The 16484-nt window shown below is 39.5% G+C and overlaps 1 protein-coding gene across 4 annotated transcripts in view; it reads right to left on the bottom strand.

Annotated features, from left to right (window-relative positions):
* Nucleotides 1–9811: 9811 nt before the first annotated feature.
* TMEM50B (transmembrane protein 50B) overlaps nucleotides 9812–16484 on the bottom strand; it is a 37290-nt gene continuing 30617 nt past the window's right edge. For all 4 annotated transcript variants that reach the window (XM_036850474.1, XM_036850475.1, XM_036850477.1 and 1 more), the window contains 2 exons: nucleotides 14787–14844; nucleotides 9812–11259 (listed from right to left, as the gene is read on the bottom strand). In XM_036850474.1, the coding sequence (XP_036706369.1) occupies nucleotides 11214–11259; nucleotides 14787–14844 (104 nt within the window). In that variant the 3' untranslated portion in view covers nucleotides 9812–11213. The remainder of the gene's footprint in view (nucleotides 11260–14786; nucleotides 14845–16484) is intronic.

The raw sequence follows: 16484 nt of genomic DNA on the forward strand, positions 1-16484 counted from the left end.
CACAGTGGCTAAGAATCCACCTGCCAATGCAGGGGACACAGGTTCGAGCCCTGGTCTGGGAAGATCCCACATGCCGCAGAGCAACTAAGCCCGTGGGCCACAACTACTGAGCCTGAGCTCTAGAGCTCGCAAGCCACAACTACTGAGCCCACGTGCCACAACTACTGAAGCCCGTGCGCCTAGAGCCCATGCTCCACAACGAGAAGCCACGACAATGAGAAGCACACGCACTGCAACGAAGAGTAGCCCCTGCTCACCACAACTAGAGAAAGCCCACGCGCAGCAACGAAGACCCAACACAGCCACAAAAATAAATCAATAAAATAAATAAATTTTTAAAAAAAGAGTTGGACTCTCTCATCAAGACTACAGTTGCTGGTGGTGGTGTCATTCCACATATCCACAAATCTCTGGGAAGAAAGGACAACAGAAGACTGTCTAAAGGATGCCTGGATTCCTTATTATCTCAGGACTCCAAATCCTCTAACAGCTGTCCAGTGTTGGTGATTCCAGTGGACTGTACCTCTGTGAAAAACACAATTTTGCCTTTTTGTAATTCTGTTTGAGAAAGTTGGAAGTTTAATTCGCTTTCCAACCAACCAAATTTCTGCATTCTAGTCTTAACCATATTTAAGTGTTACTGTGGCTTCAAAGAAGCTATTGATTCTGAAGTAGTGGGTTTTGATTGAGATGACTGTTTTTAAAAAACCGTTTGGATTTTAATTGTGATGTAGAAGTTACAGTAACAAACATTGGGTTTTGTACTGACATTATTTCCACTCCAGTGGATAAGCTCAATAAAGGGCATATCCCCCCCAAAAATAAAATAAAACAAAATAAATTTTTAAAAATTAAAAAATTTTTAAAAAAATTAAAACCCTATGTAAAATGACTTAAGCTGTGTTAAATCTGCTACAAAAAAAAAAAGTACTGGCAGGTTCAAAACAAAAACCAACCAACTCCAGATTCTTTTTAAGGTGGCACGCCACCTTGTGACAAAAGGCCAAAAAGCCAACAAATGAGGAAGGAAAAACCACTGCAGGCAAAGCCACCAGGGAAAGAAGGACCCGGCTTTATTGATCACTTACTGTTTCCAGGCACCACGAGGCATTCCCTCATGTTAATTCTCAAACCACACTTACAGAAAGACAAACAGCCTTGGGGTCACATAGCTAATAAACGGCAGTGGCAGAATTAGGGAAAAGCAAATCAACCTAAATTTATAGTCCCCCAAGAATCCCAGCTCCAACACCAGAAATCTCCAGTAACAATGCAACTGGAAATACTCTTCCTCCTCTCTCCATCCTCATCTTTCCTATTCTGCATGTCAGGCTGGCCACTGGCTTTTCCCAAGATCACAACATCCACACCTAAGTTTCCCTCTCCTTTTAATTCCCTGCATTCTATCTATTCTTCTAAAGTCACCAGAGCAGCAGTTCCCCCAAATTTTATTTCTCAGCATGTTCCAGGAGATAAATTTCCAGGACTCAAGGATGGAAAACACCACAGAACTGACACCTCCTTCCTAAAAACATACAAGACATAGTGTATAAAAAGCTCTAAGAAAAAAACTTTACAGGAAATAAAAATGTTTTAACCTAGTTCAGCCGAGGGTCTCCCAAGGTTCTCTGACCAGAGCTCCCTTTTTCCTAAAGCAACACCAAGGTTCTAGGGCTGCTCGGGAAATGCTGGCTGTGAGAAGAGCAGGACTTCGCCCTCAGGAAGAAAGGGCCTGAGCTGTGATCCCCATCCATGGGCAAGACACTTCACCTCTCCAGATAAAAGTTCCTACCTCCAATTGTGAGGATGGAATGAAACAAATACACAGCACATAGAAAGTTCTCGATACAAGTTAGCAATCAGCATTGAGCAGAAAAATGACATGACGAAATAGGGCCCTCCAGTGGGAAGATTTAGCTGGTGGCAGAGTATTAAATGAGGAAAGAAATGATGGTCCATGATAGGAAGGATGATGAAAAAATGCTATGCTGAAGGAAGATAAGGTCAATCAGAGTTCTTTATAAACTGCGGTCAAACTTCATTATTTGCAAGTTCACTTACTCGATAAAACATTTATTTGTAACTCCCAAGTCAATACTCATGGCATGCCCTGGTCATTTTCGGACATGCTTCGAGTGGTAATTGAGGTCGCCTGACCCACAGATTCCCAGCTGAGGTGGAACGAGATGAAGCTCTGCCTTCTTGTTTCAGCTCTCATGCTGTAATGTGTCCTTTCCACAGGCTATTTTGTGCCACGTTTTTCACATTTTTATGTCTTGTTACTGATTTCACTGTGTAAAATGACCCCCAAGACTGGAATGGGCCTTACGGAAAAAATGCGTGAGTTAGAAGCTTCCTTCGGGCATAAGTTATAGTGCTGCTTTGAGCTCAAGCTTATGAATCAACTATAGTAAACAAGGTTTTTTTTTTTTTTTTTTTTTACTAGTTATCCAATACACAGTTATATTCAAGTGTCTCCAATTGTTCCAATAATATCCTTTGTAGTTTGGGGGGGTTTCTTGTTTTGTTTTTGTTTTTTTTTAATACATCTTTATTGGAGTATAATTGCTTCACAATACCGTGTTTGTTAGTTTCTGTTGCACAACAAAGCGAATCAGCCATATGCATGCACATGTCCCCATATCCCCTCCCTCTTGAGCCTCCCTCCCACCCTCCCTATCCCACCCCTCTAGGTCGTCGCAAAGCACCGAGCTGATCTCCCTGTGCTATGGTGCTGCTTCCCACCAGCCAACTATTTTACATTCGGTAGTGTATATGTCAATGCTACTCTCACTTCACCCCAGCCTCGCCCTCCCACCCCATGTCGTCAAGTCCATTCTCTATGTCTACCTCTTTATTCCTGCCCTGCAACTAGGTTCATCAGTACCTTTTTTTTTTTAAGATTCCATATATATGCGTTAGCATACGGTATTTGTTTTTCTCTTTCTGACTTACTTCACTCTGTATGACAGACTCTAGGTCCATCCACCTCACTACAAATAACTCAATTTTGTTGCTTTTTATGGCTGAGTAATATTCCATTGTATAAATGTGCCACATCTTCTTTATCCATTCATCTGTTGATGGACACTTAGGTTGGTTCCATGACCTGGCTATTGTAAATAGTGCTGCAATGAACATTGTGGTGCATGTCTCTTTTTGAATTATGGTTTTCTCCGGGTATATGCCCAGTAGTGGGATTGCTGGGTCATATGGTAGTTCTATTTTTAGTTTTTTAAGGAACTTCCATTCTGTTCTCCACAGTGGCTGTATCAATTTACATTCCCACCAACAGGGCAAGAGGGTTCCCTTTTCACCACGCCCTTTCCAGCATTTATTGTTTCTAGCTTTTTTGATAATGGCCATTCTGATCAGCGTGTGGTGATACCTCATGGTAGTTTTGATTTGCATTTCTCTAATAATTAGTGATGTTGAGCATCTTTTCATATGTCTCTTGGCCACCTGTATGTCTTCCTTGGTGAAATATCTATTTAGGTCTTCTGCCCATTTTTTAACTGGATTGTTTGTTTTCTTGATATTGAGCTCCATGATCTGTTTGTATATTTTGGAGATTAATCCTTTGTCTGTTGTTTCATTTGCAAATATTTTCTCCCATTCTGAGAGCTGTCCTTTTGTCTTGTTTATGGTCTCCTTTGTTGTGCAAAAGCTTTTAAGTTTAATTACGTCCCATTTGTTTATTTTTGGTTTTATTTCTGTTACTCTAGGAGGTGGGTCAAAAAAGATCTTGCTGTGGTTTACGTCAAAGAGTGTTTTTCCTATGTTTTCCTCTAAAAGTTTTATAGTGTCTGGTCTTACATTTAAGTCTAATCCATTTGGAGTTTATTTTTGTGTGTGGTGTTAGGTAGTGTTCTAATTTCATTCTTTTACATGTAGCTGTCCTGTTTTCCCAGCACCACTTATTGAAGAGGCTGTCTTTTCTCCATTGTATGTTCTTGCCTCTTTTGTCGTAAATTAGGTGCCCATATGTGCGTGGGTTTATCTCTGGGCATTCTATACTATACCATTGATCTGTATTTCTGTTTTTGTGCCAGTACCATATTGTCTCGATTACTGTAGCTTTGTTGTATTGTTTGAAGTCGGGGAGCCTGATTCCTCCAACTCCATTTTTCTTTCTCAAGATTGCTTTGGCTATTCGGGGTATTTTGTGTTTCCATACTAATTGAAAGATTTTTTGTTCTAATTCTGTGAAGAATGCCATTGGTAGTTTGATAGGGATTACATTGAATCTGTAGATTGCTTTGGGCAGTATAGTCATTTTCACAATATTGATTCTTCCAATCCAAGAACATTGTATATTTCTCCATCTGTTTATGTCACCTTTGATTTCTTTCATCAGTGTTTTATAGTTTTCTGAGTACAAGTCTTTTACCTCCTTAGGCAGGTTTATTCCTAGGTATTTTATTCTTTTTGTTCCAATGGTAAATGGGAGTGTTTCCTTAATTTCTATTTCTGATTTTTCATTGTTGGTGTATAGGAATGCCAGAGATTTCTGTGCATTGATCTTGTATCCTGCAACCTTACCAAATTCATTGATTAGTTCTAGTAGTTTTCTGGTGGCATCTTTAGGATTTTCTATGTATAGTATCACATCATCAGCAAATAATGACAGTTTTACTACTTCTCTTCCAATCTATATTCCTTTTATTTCTGTTTCTTCTCTGATTGCCATGGCTAGGACTTCCAAAACTATGTTGAATATGAGTGGCGAGAGTGGACATCCTTGTCTTGTTCCTGATCTCAGAGGAAATGCTTTCAGTTTTTTGCCATTGAGTATGATGCTTGCTGTGGGTTTGTCATATATGGCCTTTATTATGTTGAGGTAAGTTCCCTCTATGCCCATTTTCTGGAGAGTTTTTATCATAAATGGGTGTTGAGTTTTGTCAAAAGCTTTTTCTGCATCTATTGAGATGATCATATGGTTTTTATTCCTTAATTTGTTACTGTGGTGTATCACATTGATTGATTTGAGTATACTGAAGAATCCTTGCATCCCGGGGATAAATCCCACTAGATCATGGTGTATGATCCTTTTAATGTGCTGCTGGATTCTGTTTGCTAGTTCAGGATTTTGTTCAGGATTTTTGCATCTATGTTCAGCAGTGGTATTGGTCTATAATTTTCTTTTTTTGTTATATCGTTTTCTGGTTTTGGTATCAGGGTGATGGTGGCTTCGTAGAATGAATTTGGGAGTGTTTCTCCCTCTGCAATTTTTTGGAAGAGTTTGAGAAGGATTGGTGTTAGCTCTTCTCTAAATGTTTGATAGAATTCACCTGTGAAACCATCTGGTCCTGGACTTTTGTTTGTTGGAAGATTTTTAATTATGGTTTCAATTTCATTACTTGTGATAGGTCTGTTTATATTTTCTAATTCTTCCTGGTTCAGCCTCGGAAAATTTTACCTTTCCAAGAATTTGTCCATTTCTTCGTGGTTGTCCATTTTATTGACATATAGTTGTTTGTAGTAGTCTCTTATAATCTGTTGTATTTCTGCAGTGTCAGTTGTGATTTCTCCTTTTTCATTTCTAATTTTATTGATTTGCATCCTCTCCCTTTTTTTCTTGATGAGTCTGGCTAAGGGTTTATCAATTGTTTATCTTCTCAAAGAACCAGCTTTTAGTTTTATTAATCTTTGCTACTGTTTTCTTCATTTCTATTTCATTTATTTCTGCTCTGATCTTTATGATTTCTTTCCTTCTAATGACTTTGGGTTTTCTTTGTTTTTCTTTCTCTAGTTGTTTTAAGTGTAGAGTTAGATTGTTTATTTGAGATTTTTCTTGTTTCTTGAGGTGAGATTGAATTGCTATAAACTTCCCTCTTAGAACTGCTTTTGCTGCCTCCCATAGGTTTTGGGTCATCGTGTTTTTATTGTCATTTGTTTCTATGTATTTTTTAATTTCTTCTTTGATTTCTTCAGTGATCTCTTGGTTATTTAGTAGTGCACTGTTTAGCCTCCATGTATTGTGTTTTTTACAGTTTTTTTCCTGTTATTGATTTCCAATCTCATAGCGTTGTGGTCAGAAAAGATGCTTGATACGATTTCAATTTTCTTAAATTTTCCAAGGCTTGATTTGTGACCCAAGATATGATCTATCCTGGAGAATGTTCCATGTGCACTTGAGAAGAAAGTGTATTCTGCCACTTTTGGGTGGACTGTTCTACAAATATCAATTAGATCTATCTGGTCTATTGTGTCATTTAAAGCTTGTGTTTCCTTATTTATTTTTTGTTTGGATGATCTGTCTATTGGTGTAAGTGGGTGTTAAAGTCCCCTCCTATTATTGTGTTACTGTCAATTTCTCCTTTCATGGTTGTTAGCATTTGCCTTATGTGTTGAGGTGCTCCTATGTTGGGTGCATAAACATTTATAATTGTTATACCTTCTTCTTGGATTGATCCTTTGATCATTATGTAGTCCTTCCTTATCTCTTGTAACAGTCTTTATTTTAAAGTCTATTTTATCTGATACAAGTATTGCTACTCCAGCTTTCTTTTTATTTCCATTTTCATGGAATATCTTTTTCCGTCCCTTCACCTTCAGTCTGTATGTGTCCCTAGGTCTGAAGTGGGTCTCTTGTAGACAGCATATATATGGGTCTTGTTTTTGTATCCATTCAGCCAGTTTGTGCCTTTTGGTTGGGGCATTTAATCCATTTACATTCAAAGTTATTATCAATATGTATGTTCCTATTACCATTTTCTTAATTGTTTTGGGTTTGTTTTTGTGGGTCTTTTTCTTCTCTTGTGTTTCCCACTTAGAGAAGTTTCTTTAGCTTTTGTTGTAAAGCTGGTTTGGTGGTGCTGAATTCTCTTAGCTTTTGTTTGAAAAGTTTTTGACTTCTCTGTTGAATCTGAATGAGATCCTTGCTGGGTAGAATACTCTTGGTTGTAGGTTTTTCTCTTTCATCACTTTAAGTATATCCTGCCACTCCCTTCTGGGCTGCAGAGTTTCCACTGAAAAATCAGCTGATAACCTTATGGGGATTCCTTTGTATGTTATTTTTTGTTTTTCCCTTGCTGCTTTTATAAATTTATTTATTTATTTATTTTTGCTGTGTTCTGTCTTCGTTTCAGTGCGAGGGCTTTCTCTAGTTGCGGCGAGTGGGGGCCACTCTTCATCGTGGTGCGCGGGCCTCTCACTATCGCGGCCTCTCTTGTTGCAGAGCACAGGCTCCAGACGCGCAGGCTCAGTAGTTGTGGCTTACGGGCCCAGTTGCTCCGCGGCATGTGGGATCTTCCCAGACCAGGTCTTGAACCCGTGTCCCCTGCATTGGCAGGCAGATTCTCAACCACTGCACCACCAGGGAAGCCCTCCCTTGCTGCTTTTAATATATTTTCTTTGAATTTAATTTTTGTTAGTTTGATTAATATGTGTCTTGGTGTGTTTTTCTTGGGGCTTACCCTGTATGGGACTCTCTGTGCTTCCTGGACTTGGGTATTTCCTTACCCATATTAGGGAAGTTTTCCACTATAATCTCTTTAAATATTTTCTCAGACTCTTTCTTTTTCTCTTCTTCTTCTGGGACCCCTATAATTCAAATGTTGGTGCGTTTAGTGTTGTCCCAGAGGTCTCTGAGATTGTCTTCAATTCTTTTCATTCTTTTTTCTTTATTTTGCTCCTCAGCAGTTATTTCCACCATTTTGTCTTCCAGCTCACTTATTCGTTCTGCCTCCGTTATTGTTATTGATTCCTTGTAGTGTATTTTTCATTTGTTATTGTGTTGTTCATCTCTGTTTGTTTGTTCTTAAGTTCTTCTAGATCTTTGCTAAACATTTCTTGTATTTTCTCAATCCACGCTTCCATTCTATTTCCAAAATTCTGGATCATCTTTACTATCATTACTCTGAATTCTTTTTCAGGTTGATTGCCTATTTCCTCTTCATTTATTTGGTCTTGTAGGTTTTTACCTTGCTCCTTCATCTGTGGCACTTTTTTTTGCCATCTCAATTTTTTTTTAATGTGTGGGATTGTGTTCCTGTCTTACTGGTTGTTTGGCCTGAGGCTTCCAACACTGGGGTTTGTAGGCTATTGGGTAGAGCTGGGTCTTGGTGCTGAGATGAGGAACTCCTTGACACTGCACTCTGATGAATACTCCCTTGGGCCTGAGGTTCTCTGTTAGTACAGTGGTTTGGACTCGGAGCTCCCACTGCAGGAGCTTAGGCCTGACCCTGGGCTCGTGAACCAAGATCCCACAAGCCACCTGGGGCAGCAAAAAGAAAACGAAGTAAAAAATAAAATAGACTAGGAAACTAACAGATATTTTAGGAAGAATATAAAAATAAAAATATAGATGAATCAACAACTGGAAGGTATATCAGTACTACAATAGTAAAAAAGAGGAGGGAAAAGAAAAAAAAAACGGGGGAAAAGGCCTTGGCTGTGGAGGGCGGGGCGTAAGCAAGGGCGAGGTCTGGGTGGTGGGTGGGGCCAATGCTCAGGACCCACAGGGCTGGAAAAGGCCCTGGGGGCTGGGGGGGTGGGCTTAGGCTCAGTGAACAGAAGGGGCCCAGGTGTGCCCCCCACCCCTGGTCTCAGATGGCGGGGGCCCTCACCTGGGAGCCCAGCAAGCTTTCTGGGCCTGAGTGGGTGGGGCAATTGCCCTCTGCTCCTCTCCTGCTCCTGCTGGAGGGCCCCTCCCCTCTGCCTCTCCTTAACTCCCCTCAGCCTCCTTCCTATGCCCCCAGGACAAATGTGGCAGGGGAGTGGAGGGGGCTTTGGAGGGCAGGGGACTGGCCTGGGAGCTCAGCGGGCTCCCAGGGCCCAAGTGGGTGGGGCAAATGCCCTCCACTCCTCCCAGAGGGTCCCTCCTGCCTACCTCTCCCTACCTCCCCTGAACTCCTCAAAAAAAATTGAGATGGCAAAAAAAAGTACCACAGATGAAGGAGCAAGGTAAAAACCTACAAGACCAAATAGATGAAGAGGAAATAGGCAATCTACCTGAAAAAGAATTCAGAGTAATGATAGTAAAGATGATCCAGAATCTTGGAAATAGAATGGAAGTGTGGATTGAGAAAATACAAGAAATGTTTAGCAAAGATCTAGAAGAACTTAAGAACAAACAGAGATGAACAACACAATAATGGATCCTGTCTGGCCTCCACTTCTCCTCCCCCTTCTGTCCCCCCACGTCCTATCGGTTCACTTGGGGGTCCCTCCCATCTCCTTGGGCATCAGGGTCCCCCACCAGAGGCCAGTAGGCACCCTAGTTGTGGGCAGATGCTAACTCAGCATCTTCCCACACCGCCATCTTGACTCTGCCCCAGGAGACCTTTATATTAAGGGAATCACATGTATCTTTAAATGATTACAAAGGACTCTATTCTAACTTACAATGTCTGATAGGAGTGGATACTAACATTATCTTTTTTTTTTTTAATGAGGAAACAAACAGGGAAATTAAGTGATTTGCTCACAATTAAAAAACAAATTCGTGACAGAGTCAAAAATAGAAAAAACAGCCACTAGGCCTTCTGGACGGCCTTCATTAGCCTTCACATTAGCATTTCACAAATCTGAGTATAATATAGTTCTCCTGGGAATTTCCTGCTGGTCCAGTGGTTAGGACTCCGTGCTTTCACTGCCGAGGGCCCAGGTTTGATCCCTGGTCTGGGAGCTAGGATCCCACAAGCCGCATGGCATGCTCCACCCCCCAAAAATATATATATATATATTTCTCTTTATTTTATAAAGGGAAACTGCTTCTTTGACCAGGTCCACTTGAGTAACTGCAAAATGAACAGCCAACCCAGTTTTATAGTTCATTTTCTCCAACAGATTTAACAATACTAGAATGTGTGAGAAGTAATATTTATTGCAAGAGGTTAGAAGGGAGTGGAAACAAGTAATCAGTCTTAAAATTTGTTGGAAGCAAGACACAGTTTTTTTGAGGAAAAAACAACAAAGAAAGAAGTAATTAAACAAGATGGTATCTAGACAAAGGCACAGCATTCCACAACTGCTTCATACTCTGTGCACAGGAGATCCTCAGAGAGGAGAGACATTAAGCAAAATAAGGCTTATATTAGAAGCTGCATACAATACCACTGATATTATTCTGTCTTACAACAAAAGGCTATAGAAAAATCCCCCTGGAGGAAAAAAGTGCAACACAAAACCTGTATAACAAAGGAAAGCAAAAATAGAAATAAAGACCCAACTATCCCTCTGAAATCTCTCACGGGAATACACTCAGTGCAAATACAGTATTTCAAACTCAGCAAAAGAAGTTTCTGACTGGAGTAAGAACTTTCAGGTTAAAGATGTATTCTGCAAGAAGAGTTCACCTAAAGCTTGAGAGCTAGAGCAAAAAGAGACTTGCAGTCAGTAACTGAGTGGATGAAACGCCTAATTTTTCACTAGGTCATAATAATCCCCTTTGGGAAGAAGTGCTTTATCTTGAAACTAATTATTCCACTTTTTGTTATATGGTTCATGCTTTTAAGCTGCAGTTGTCTCAAACTTGCTTGATATAGAATTTTGCAATGTCAGATAATAGTAGGCTGTCAAAAGAGAACCATTTAAGCTGCTTTTGTAAGAAGCATGTTGCTGAGCTGCCTTACAGTCTTTTTACATCAACCATATGAAACTGAGCTTATCTGATCATGTATTAACCCTTCTCAAATAAAGTCATATGAGAGGAATTGTTTTTAAAAGAGGCTTTCAAACTAGTCCTTCAGGCATTTTTAAAAATCTTCGTATAAAAGTCCACTTTATACATAAGAACAAACATTTTTCCTTTAAAAAAAAATCTCATTTTTAAGCCAAAATAAATTACAACTTGCTGATATACCTTTTTTAATGGCTCAGTGCTTATTTCAGATATATGGAGCTGTATTTTTTGCACATTTTGAAAATTAGAGATACTGAGACAAAGTAGTTAACTCTACAATTAGATGATGATACAACCCTGGCTCAGGGAACAGATTAAGCTTTAAGTCTTCAAGAATAAAAAAACCGACACAGATCATCTCATCTATATAGTCTTATACTATGTACATATTAACAATCTATTCAATGAAAAAAAAAGGACAGAAATTTCATAAAACTATTTCAAAACTCAGAGCATAAAAGTGTAAAGAAACAAAACATTTAATGTACAATCTATTCCATTTGGCAATGTGTAAATTATATTGAGAGATAAAAACTTATCTACAAATAGAATATAACAAAAGGAAAATGTGATGTGAGAAGTGATCTCAGGTCCATAGCTCTTCAGTTCTTCCAAATTTATAGATCAGAGTGCTAGAAAGATATTAAAATAAATCATGAGGTAAAATCACATAGAAACGCAAAAGAGAATTTATTTTCTAAATATGCTTTGATGGGTACCTCACTGATCCCTTTGTATCAATTTCTAAAATTAAAGATTGTGGTGGTGTTGGTCTGAATTTGCTTGTTTTATAAACCAGTTTGTTGACCTTGATGGTTGAGCTTAACTGAATATCTTTTCTTAAAGCCTGAAGTTACTAGATAGGTCACTTGTAAGGAAAGGGGGCATTTCTCATAGTAGCCGGCATTAGGGCCACTCACATCTCTACGATCCTACAATGTCTGAGCTACAAACACTGAAGACCTAACAGACCATGTTGAAATTCTTCGTTCAGTTAACAAATAATTACTGTACAGAGTACTGGCTGGGCACCAGGCCCCTAGCTAAGCACTGGGAATGTGACCGTGAGTCAAAACAAGACAAACGTGCTCACCAATGGGAGACAATCAAATTCCAACTCAATGACACACATGGTATCAAGAGAGGGAAATATAAGGATCTGACCTAGTTAGAGGTCAAGAAGGTTTTCCTGAGGAAGTAGTGACTGAACTGAGATCTAAAAGAAGAGTGGGAATTATCTCAGCAAGGTATAAGGGAAGAAGGAGCGGGGCAGAGAGATGGGACACTCTGGCAACATGAGTTTGAGTCATGGGTACGCTGGAGGTGGTAGATTTGAAATGTCAGCCACCCAAGAGGGGATAAGTAAGAATCTGGATATGTGGTTTAGACGTGGAGATAGACAGCTGTGACTCACTGGCATACAGGCAATAACTGAAGTCCCAAGCAAAAAGGACCTCACCTAGAGAAAGAACGAGTTGAGAAGAGGCTTAGAACAGAACCTTAAGAAACTTCAAGTTAGCGGCCAGAGGGTGGAGGATCAGCCTGCAAAGGAAACAGAGGAAGAGTGGCCGGAGAAGTAGGAGTGCACTCTGGTGCCTAGAGAAGGCCTGGCACACAGGAAGCACACAGCTGGCTAGATAACTTGCCGGCCTCTGGGCAGAGCGCATCGCTGATGCAGTAGTCACTGCCCACGTGAGCACAGGCCTTTACACGTACGAGGTTTCTGTTCATCCAATTGTCATTTATATAGACTCCTCTACCACTATAAAGGGCTGAATCTGAATTTAAATTTGATCTCTCAACAGTGCCTAAGGTGTCTTCATGAAAATTCACTGTATTCCCAGAAGGCTGTCAGTCACATGCCAAGAAATACAATCACAAGACCGCAGAAACTGTCGAACATCTTTCAAAACCAAGAGTGTCCAGGGGCTTCCCTGGTGGCGCAGTGGTTGAGAATCTGCCTGCCAATGCAGGGGACACGGGTTCAAGCCCTGGTCTGGGAAGATCCCACATGCCGCGGAGCAACTAGGCCCGTGAGCCACAACTAGTGAGCCTGCGTGTCTGGAGCCTGTGCTCCGCAACAGGAGAGGCCGCGACAGTGAGAGGCCCACGCATTGCGATGAAGAGTGGCCCCCGCTTGCCGCAACTAGAGAAAGCCCTCGCACAGAAACAAAGACCCAACACAGCCAAAAATAAATAATAAGTAAATAATAAATAAATTAAAAAAAAAAAAAGAGTGTCCAGGCCACAGTGCAATAAGAGGGAACCCAGGCAGGGCACAGTGGTCTCCCTGAGTTGAGGAAACAGAGTTGAGAGTTCAGGGAGGCCAAGCGGCTGGAGTGTGCAAGGCAGGGTACAGACAGCTAGAGAGGGGGAGCCCAGGAGATCGGTAGGGGGTTCCCCTTGAGGCTTCTGCCAAGTGCTGACAGCAGATGCATGTGAGGAAACTACCCAAGAAAAGGGCAGGAATCACTGGAAAGAACAATTCCCAAAGCTCCCACAGGGCTGGGAAGACTTCAGAATCTCACAGCAGAGTGGAAAACCTCAGACTACATGGAGAATCAGGAAGAATACTCAAAAGTGTACTGCCTTAGTAAGGGGGACATATTAATCCCAGACTAAAGCTGCTTTGGTCCTGCCTAACGGAGCTTAAAAGCAAGATTCGAAAGGACTGAACTGTTTCCAAGTGACTGAGCTGCATCCAGAACAAAGTTCAAAAGCATTTAGAGGAATACCAAAAAGTCCAGCCCCCAATCAGCTTCATGCAAAGAAGCAAACAGGGGAAAAGGGATCCAGAATGAAAAAAATAAATAGAAATAATCAATAGGAACAGACTAAGAATTGACACAATTAGACAAGGACACTGAAATAGTTATAAACATACTTCACATGTTCAAGAAGGCAGAGGAAAGCATAAGTATGTTAGAGAGAGATGTGGAAATTGTTAAAAAAAAAATCAAGCTAATAGAGATGAAAACTACAATGTCTAAGATGAAAAACATACTGGATGGGAGTAATAGCAGATTAGACATGACAGAGGTAGAGATTAGTGAACTTAAAGATATAACAACCTTTAACTATCCCAAATGAAATACAGAGAGAAAACAAGAAAAGAGAATACTTGATGGAGCGATGGGGTAAGAGTAGGGGTGGAGAGGTAGGGCAAAAAAAAGCATGAAAAGAACTAAGCACCAGTGAGCTCTGGGATGACTTCCCACAGCCTAATATACATGTAAACTGGAAGCCAGAAGGGCAGGGTGGACAGAAAAAAATATTTGAAGAAATAATGTCTGAAAAGATTCCCAATTTGATGAAAACTATAAATCCACAGATCCAAGAAACTCAATGAACCCCAAACAGAAGAAATATGAAGAAAACTACACCACAGCACATCATAATCAAATTGCTTAAAATCAATGACAAAAACAAACTTCTTCAAGGCTTAGATTTTAATGCTTTTGTGAGAGGGGTATGGGGTAAGGGATGTAATTTTATAAATGATGCCTAAAATACCTATCTTTACACTAAAAGACATTTCATTCTGAAAAGCAAAGGCTACAGGGCTTCATTTTGGAAACTTTTTAGAAGATTGCCCCTAAAAAATACTTTTGATATTCTTTTATTTTTATACTTACTTTAAGTTATCTTAAAAACTTAATACAAAATCCAATTCACCAACCAGGTTTTGTATACGACATGCATAGTATGTATTAATTCTAATTTCTTTTTTTCTTATTTTATTAAAGGTACATGATATGGTTTCTTAACAAAACACAGGCTATGGAAGCAGCAGTCTGGGTTCAAATTCCCATTCTGCATTTGCTAGTTAAGCGGCCTTAAGTAAGCTCTGAGTCTTATTTCCTCATCTATAAAATGGGAGCACCACTTGTTTTACATACTTAAGATAATTAAGTGGGAATTTAAAAGGTAACATATATAAAGCATCTAGCTGAGGTCTTGGCACATAGCAGGGCCCCTAATTAAATGGCTTGTGTACGCTTTTATGCAATAGTAGAATTTTCACCTTTTAAAAGAAGTTCTATACACTGTAACTAATCCAAGAGATTTATACATATTCCAGTGCCTATGCTGCTCTTATAATAAAGATGACGTTTCTGTAAATGTTATAGGTGTATAGTTAAAAAATTAGGCAACTTACCTAAAAAATATAAGGGCATTTTGAAAAAACACAGCTAGTCCTGGATAAACATCAGTATCTGCACACACAAAGTAAAACAGATCAGATAATTACAAAAGGCAAATGGCCGTAACAAAGTATTCATTCCATTCATAATGACATGCTCTGTATATTATAAAACACTACTATTATTCATTAACTCTAAAAAATCCACAATGAAATTGAAGTAAGAAAATGATAATCTCCTTCTCCCAAAACAAAGGATTACTCTCACTCTGGATAAAAGACAATGAAATTATTAGGTTTTCTTTCTGTCTAAAGCAGTTGCTACGCTTCTAGCTGTATCGGAACTGCCAAGGAAGCAGCAGCTTATCCCTTCACTTCCTATGGCCAATACAGAAACACACAATGTTAGAAAGATACAAATTAAATTGTTGATGATGTAACAGTCTGTTCATTTTATTTTCTTTCATGAATTCAGGAGTTTTATTGTGCAAATCTGACATATATAAAAAGAATCATTATAATTCATCATCATATTCTCCTGGAGAAAACAGTCACTATCTTCATAGGAAGGAAAAAGAAAAATTTGGAAATTACTCAAATTTTTGTGGATATTTAACTTTTATAAAACTATCAATGTTGATTAAAAATACTAGTTTGGATGAAGAAATATTCAATTTGTAGCCTTTGATATCATAGCAAACAATATAGCTCCATGGTTAAAAGCCCCAAGTTTGAGCCATACCCCTGGATTTGAATCCTAACTCTACCACTGACTAAATGTATGACCATGGGCAAATTATTTAACCTCATTATGCCTTACTTTCCTCATCTGTAAAATGGGCATTGTAACAGCACCTGCCCCCCAGAGTGTGAGATGTGGACTATGCATAGTGCTCAGAACAGTTCCTGGCTCATAAAGTGCTATAGAAATGTTAGCTGCTGCTACGATTATTAACAGCTCCAGAAAAATCTGTACAGTAAAAGATTTGAAATATGTGTTAGAAATGCTCTCTGAAGTCAGTTTACAAACTAAAAAGTATATGTAACGAGCAATGCTGTAGAAATATGAAGATGAGATCCATAATTGAGAAATTTCTCAGTATGTACTAGTTCTTTAAAGATTAAGATACGACCACTGAGGGAATTCCCTGGGTCCAGAGTCCAGTGGACTCTGAGCTCTCACTACCAAGGGCACGGGTTCCATCCCTGGTCGGGGAACCAAGATCCCCCAAGCTGTGTGGCACAGCCCCCCAAAAAAAGAAAGAAAGTAAAAAAAGTACTTTCCCTCAAATAAGCTTCATGCTAGAACTGTGTGCTCCAGAGTATTTTTAATTAACTAAAATAACACATTTTAGAGTAGTATTAATTAAACATTAGGCAACCACTGTCCTCTTGTACTGACTTATTTTGTGCAAAATGAAACACAAAGGTATTCCCAAATCTTATATTGATCAATCTATGATACTTAAGGGATCCTATCAAGATATTAAAAGGTCAGCTGTGGGTCAGGACAAGACGTGACAGTTAAGCAGAGTGACGAGGAGATTCCAAAGACAGAGGCATCAGAAGACGAATAAACTGTTATCTGAAACTTATTCCTGTCTTTGGAGTGAAGGGAGAGAGCCAGTGAAAGAGGTTCTTCTGATGCTTCCAGAAGCACATGCTAAGACTGGGTCCTGCTTTTCAAAACCTCTCGCCATCCCCGTGATGAAA

This window comes from Balaenoptera musculus, chromosome 4 (genome assembly GCF_009873245.2).
Source record: "Balaenoptera musculus isolate JJ_BM4_2016_0621 chromosome 4, mBalMus1.pri.v3, whole genome shotgun sequence".
Lineage (NCBI taxonomy): Eukaryota > Metazoa > Chordata > Mammalia > Artiodactyla > Balaenopteridae > Balaenoptera > Balaenoptera musculus.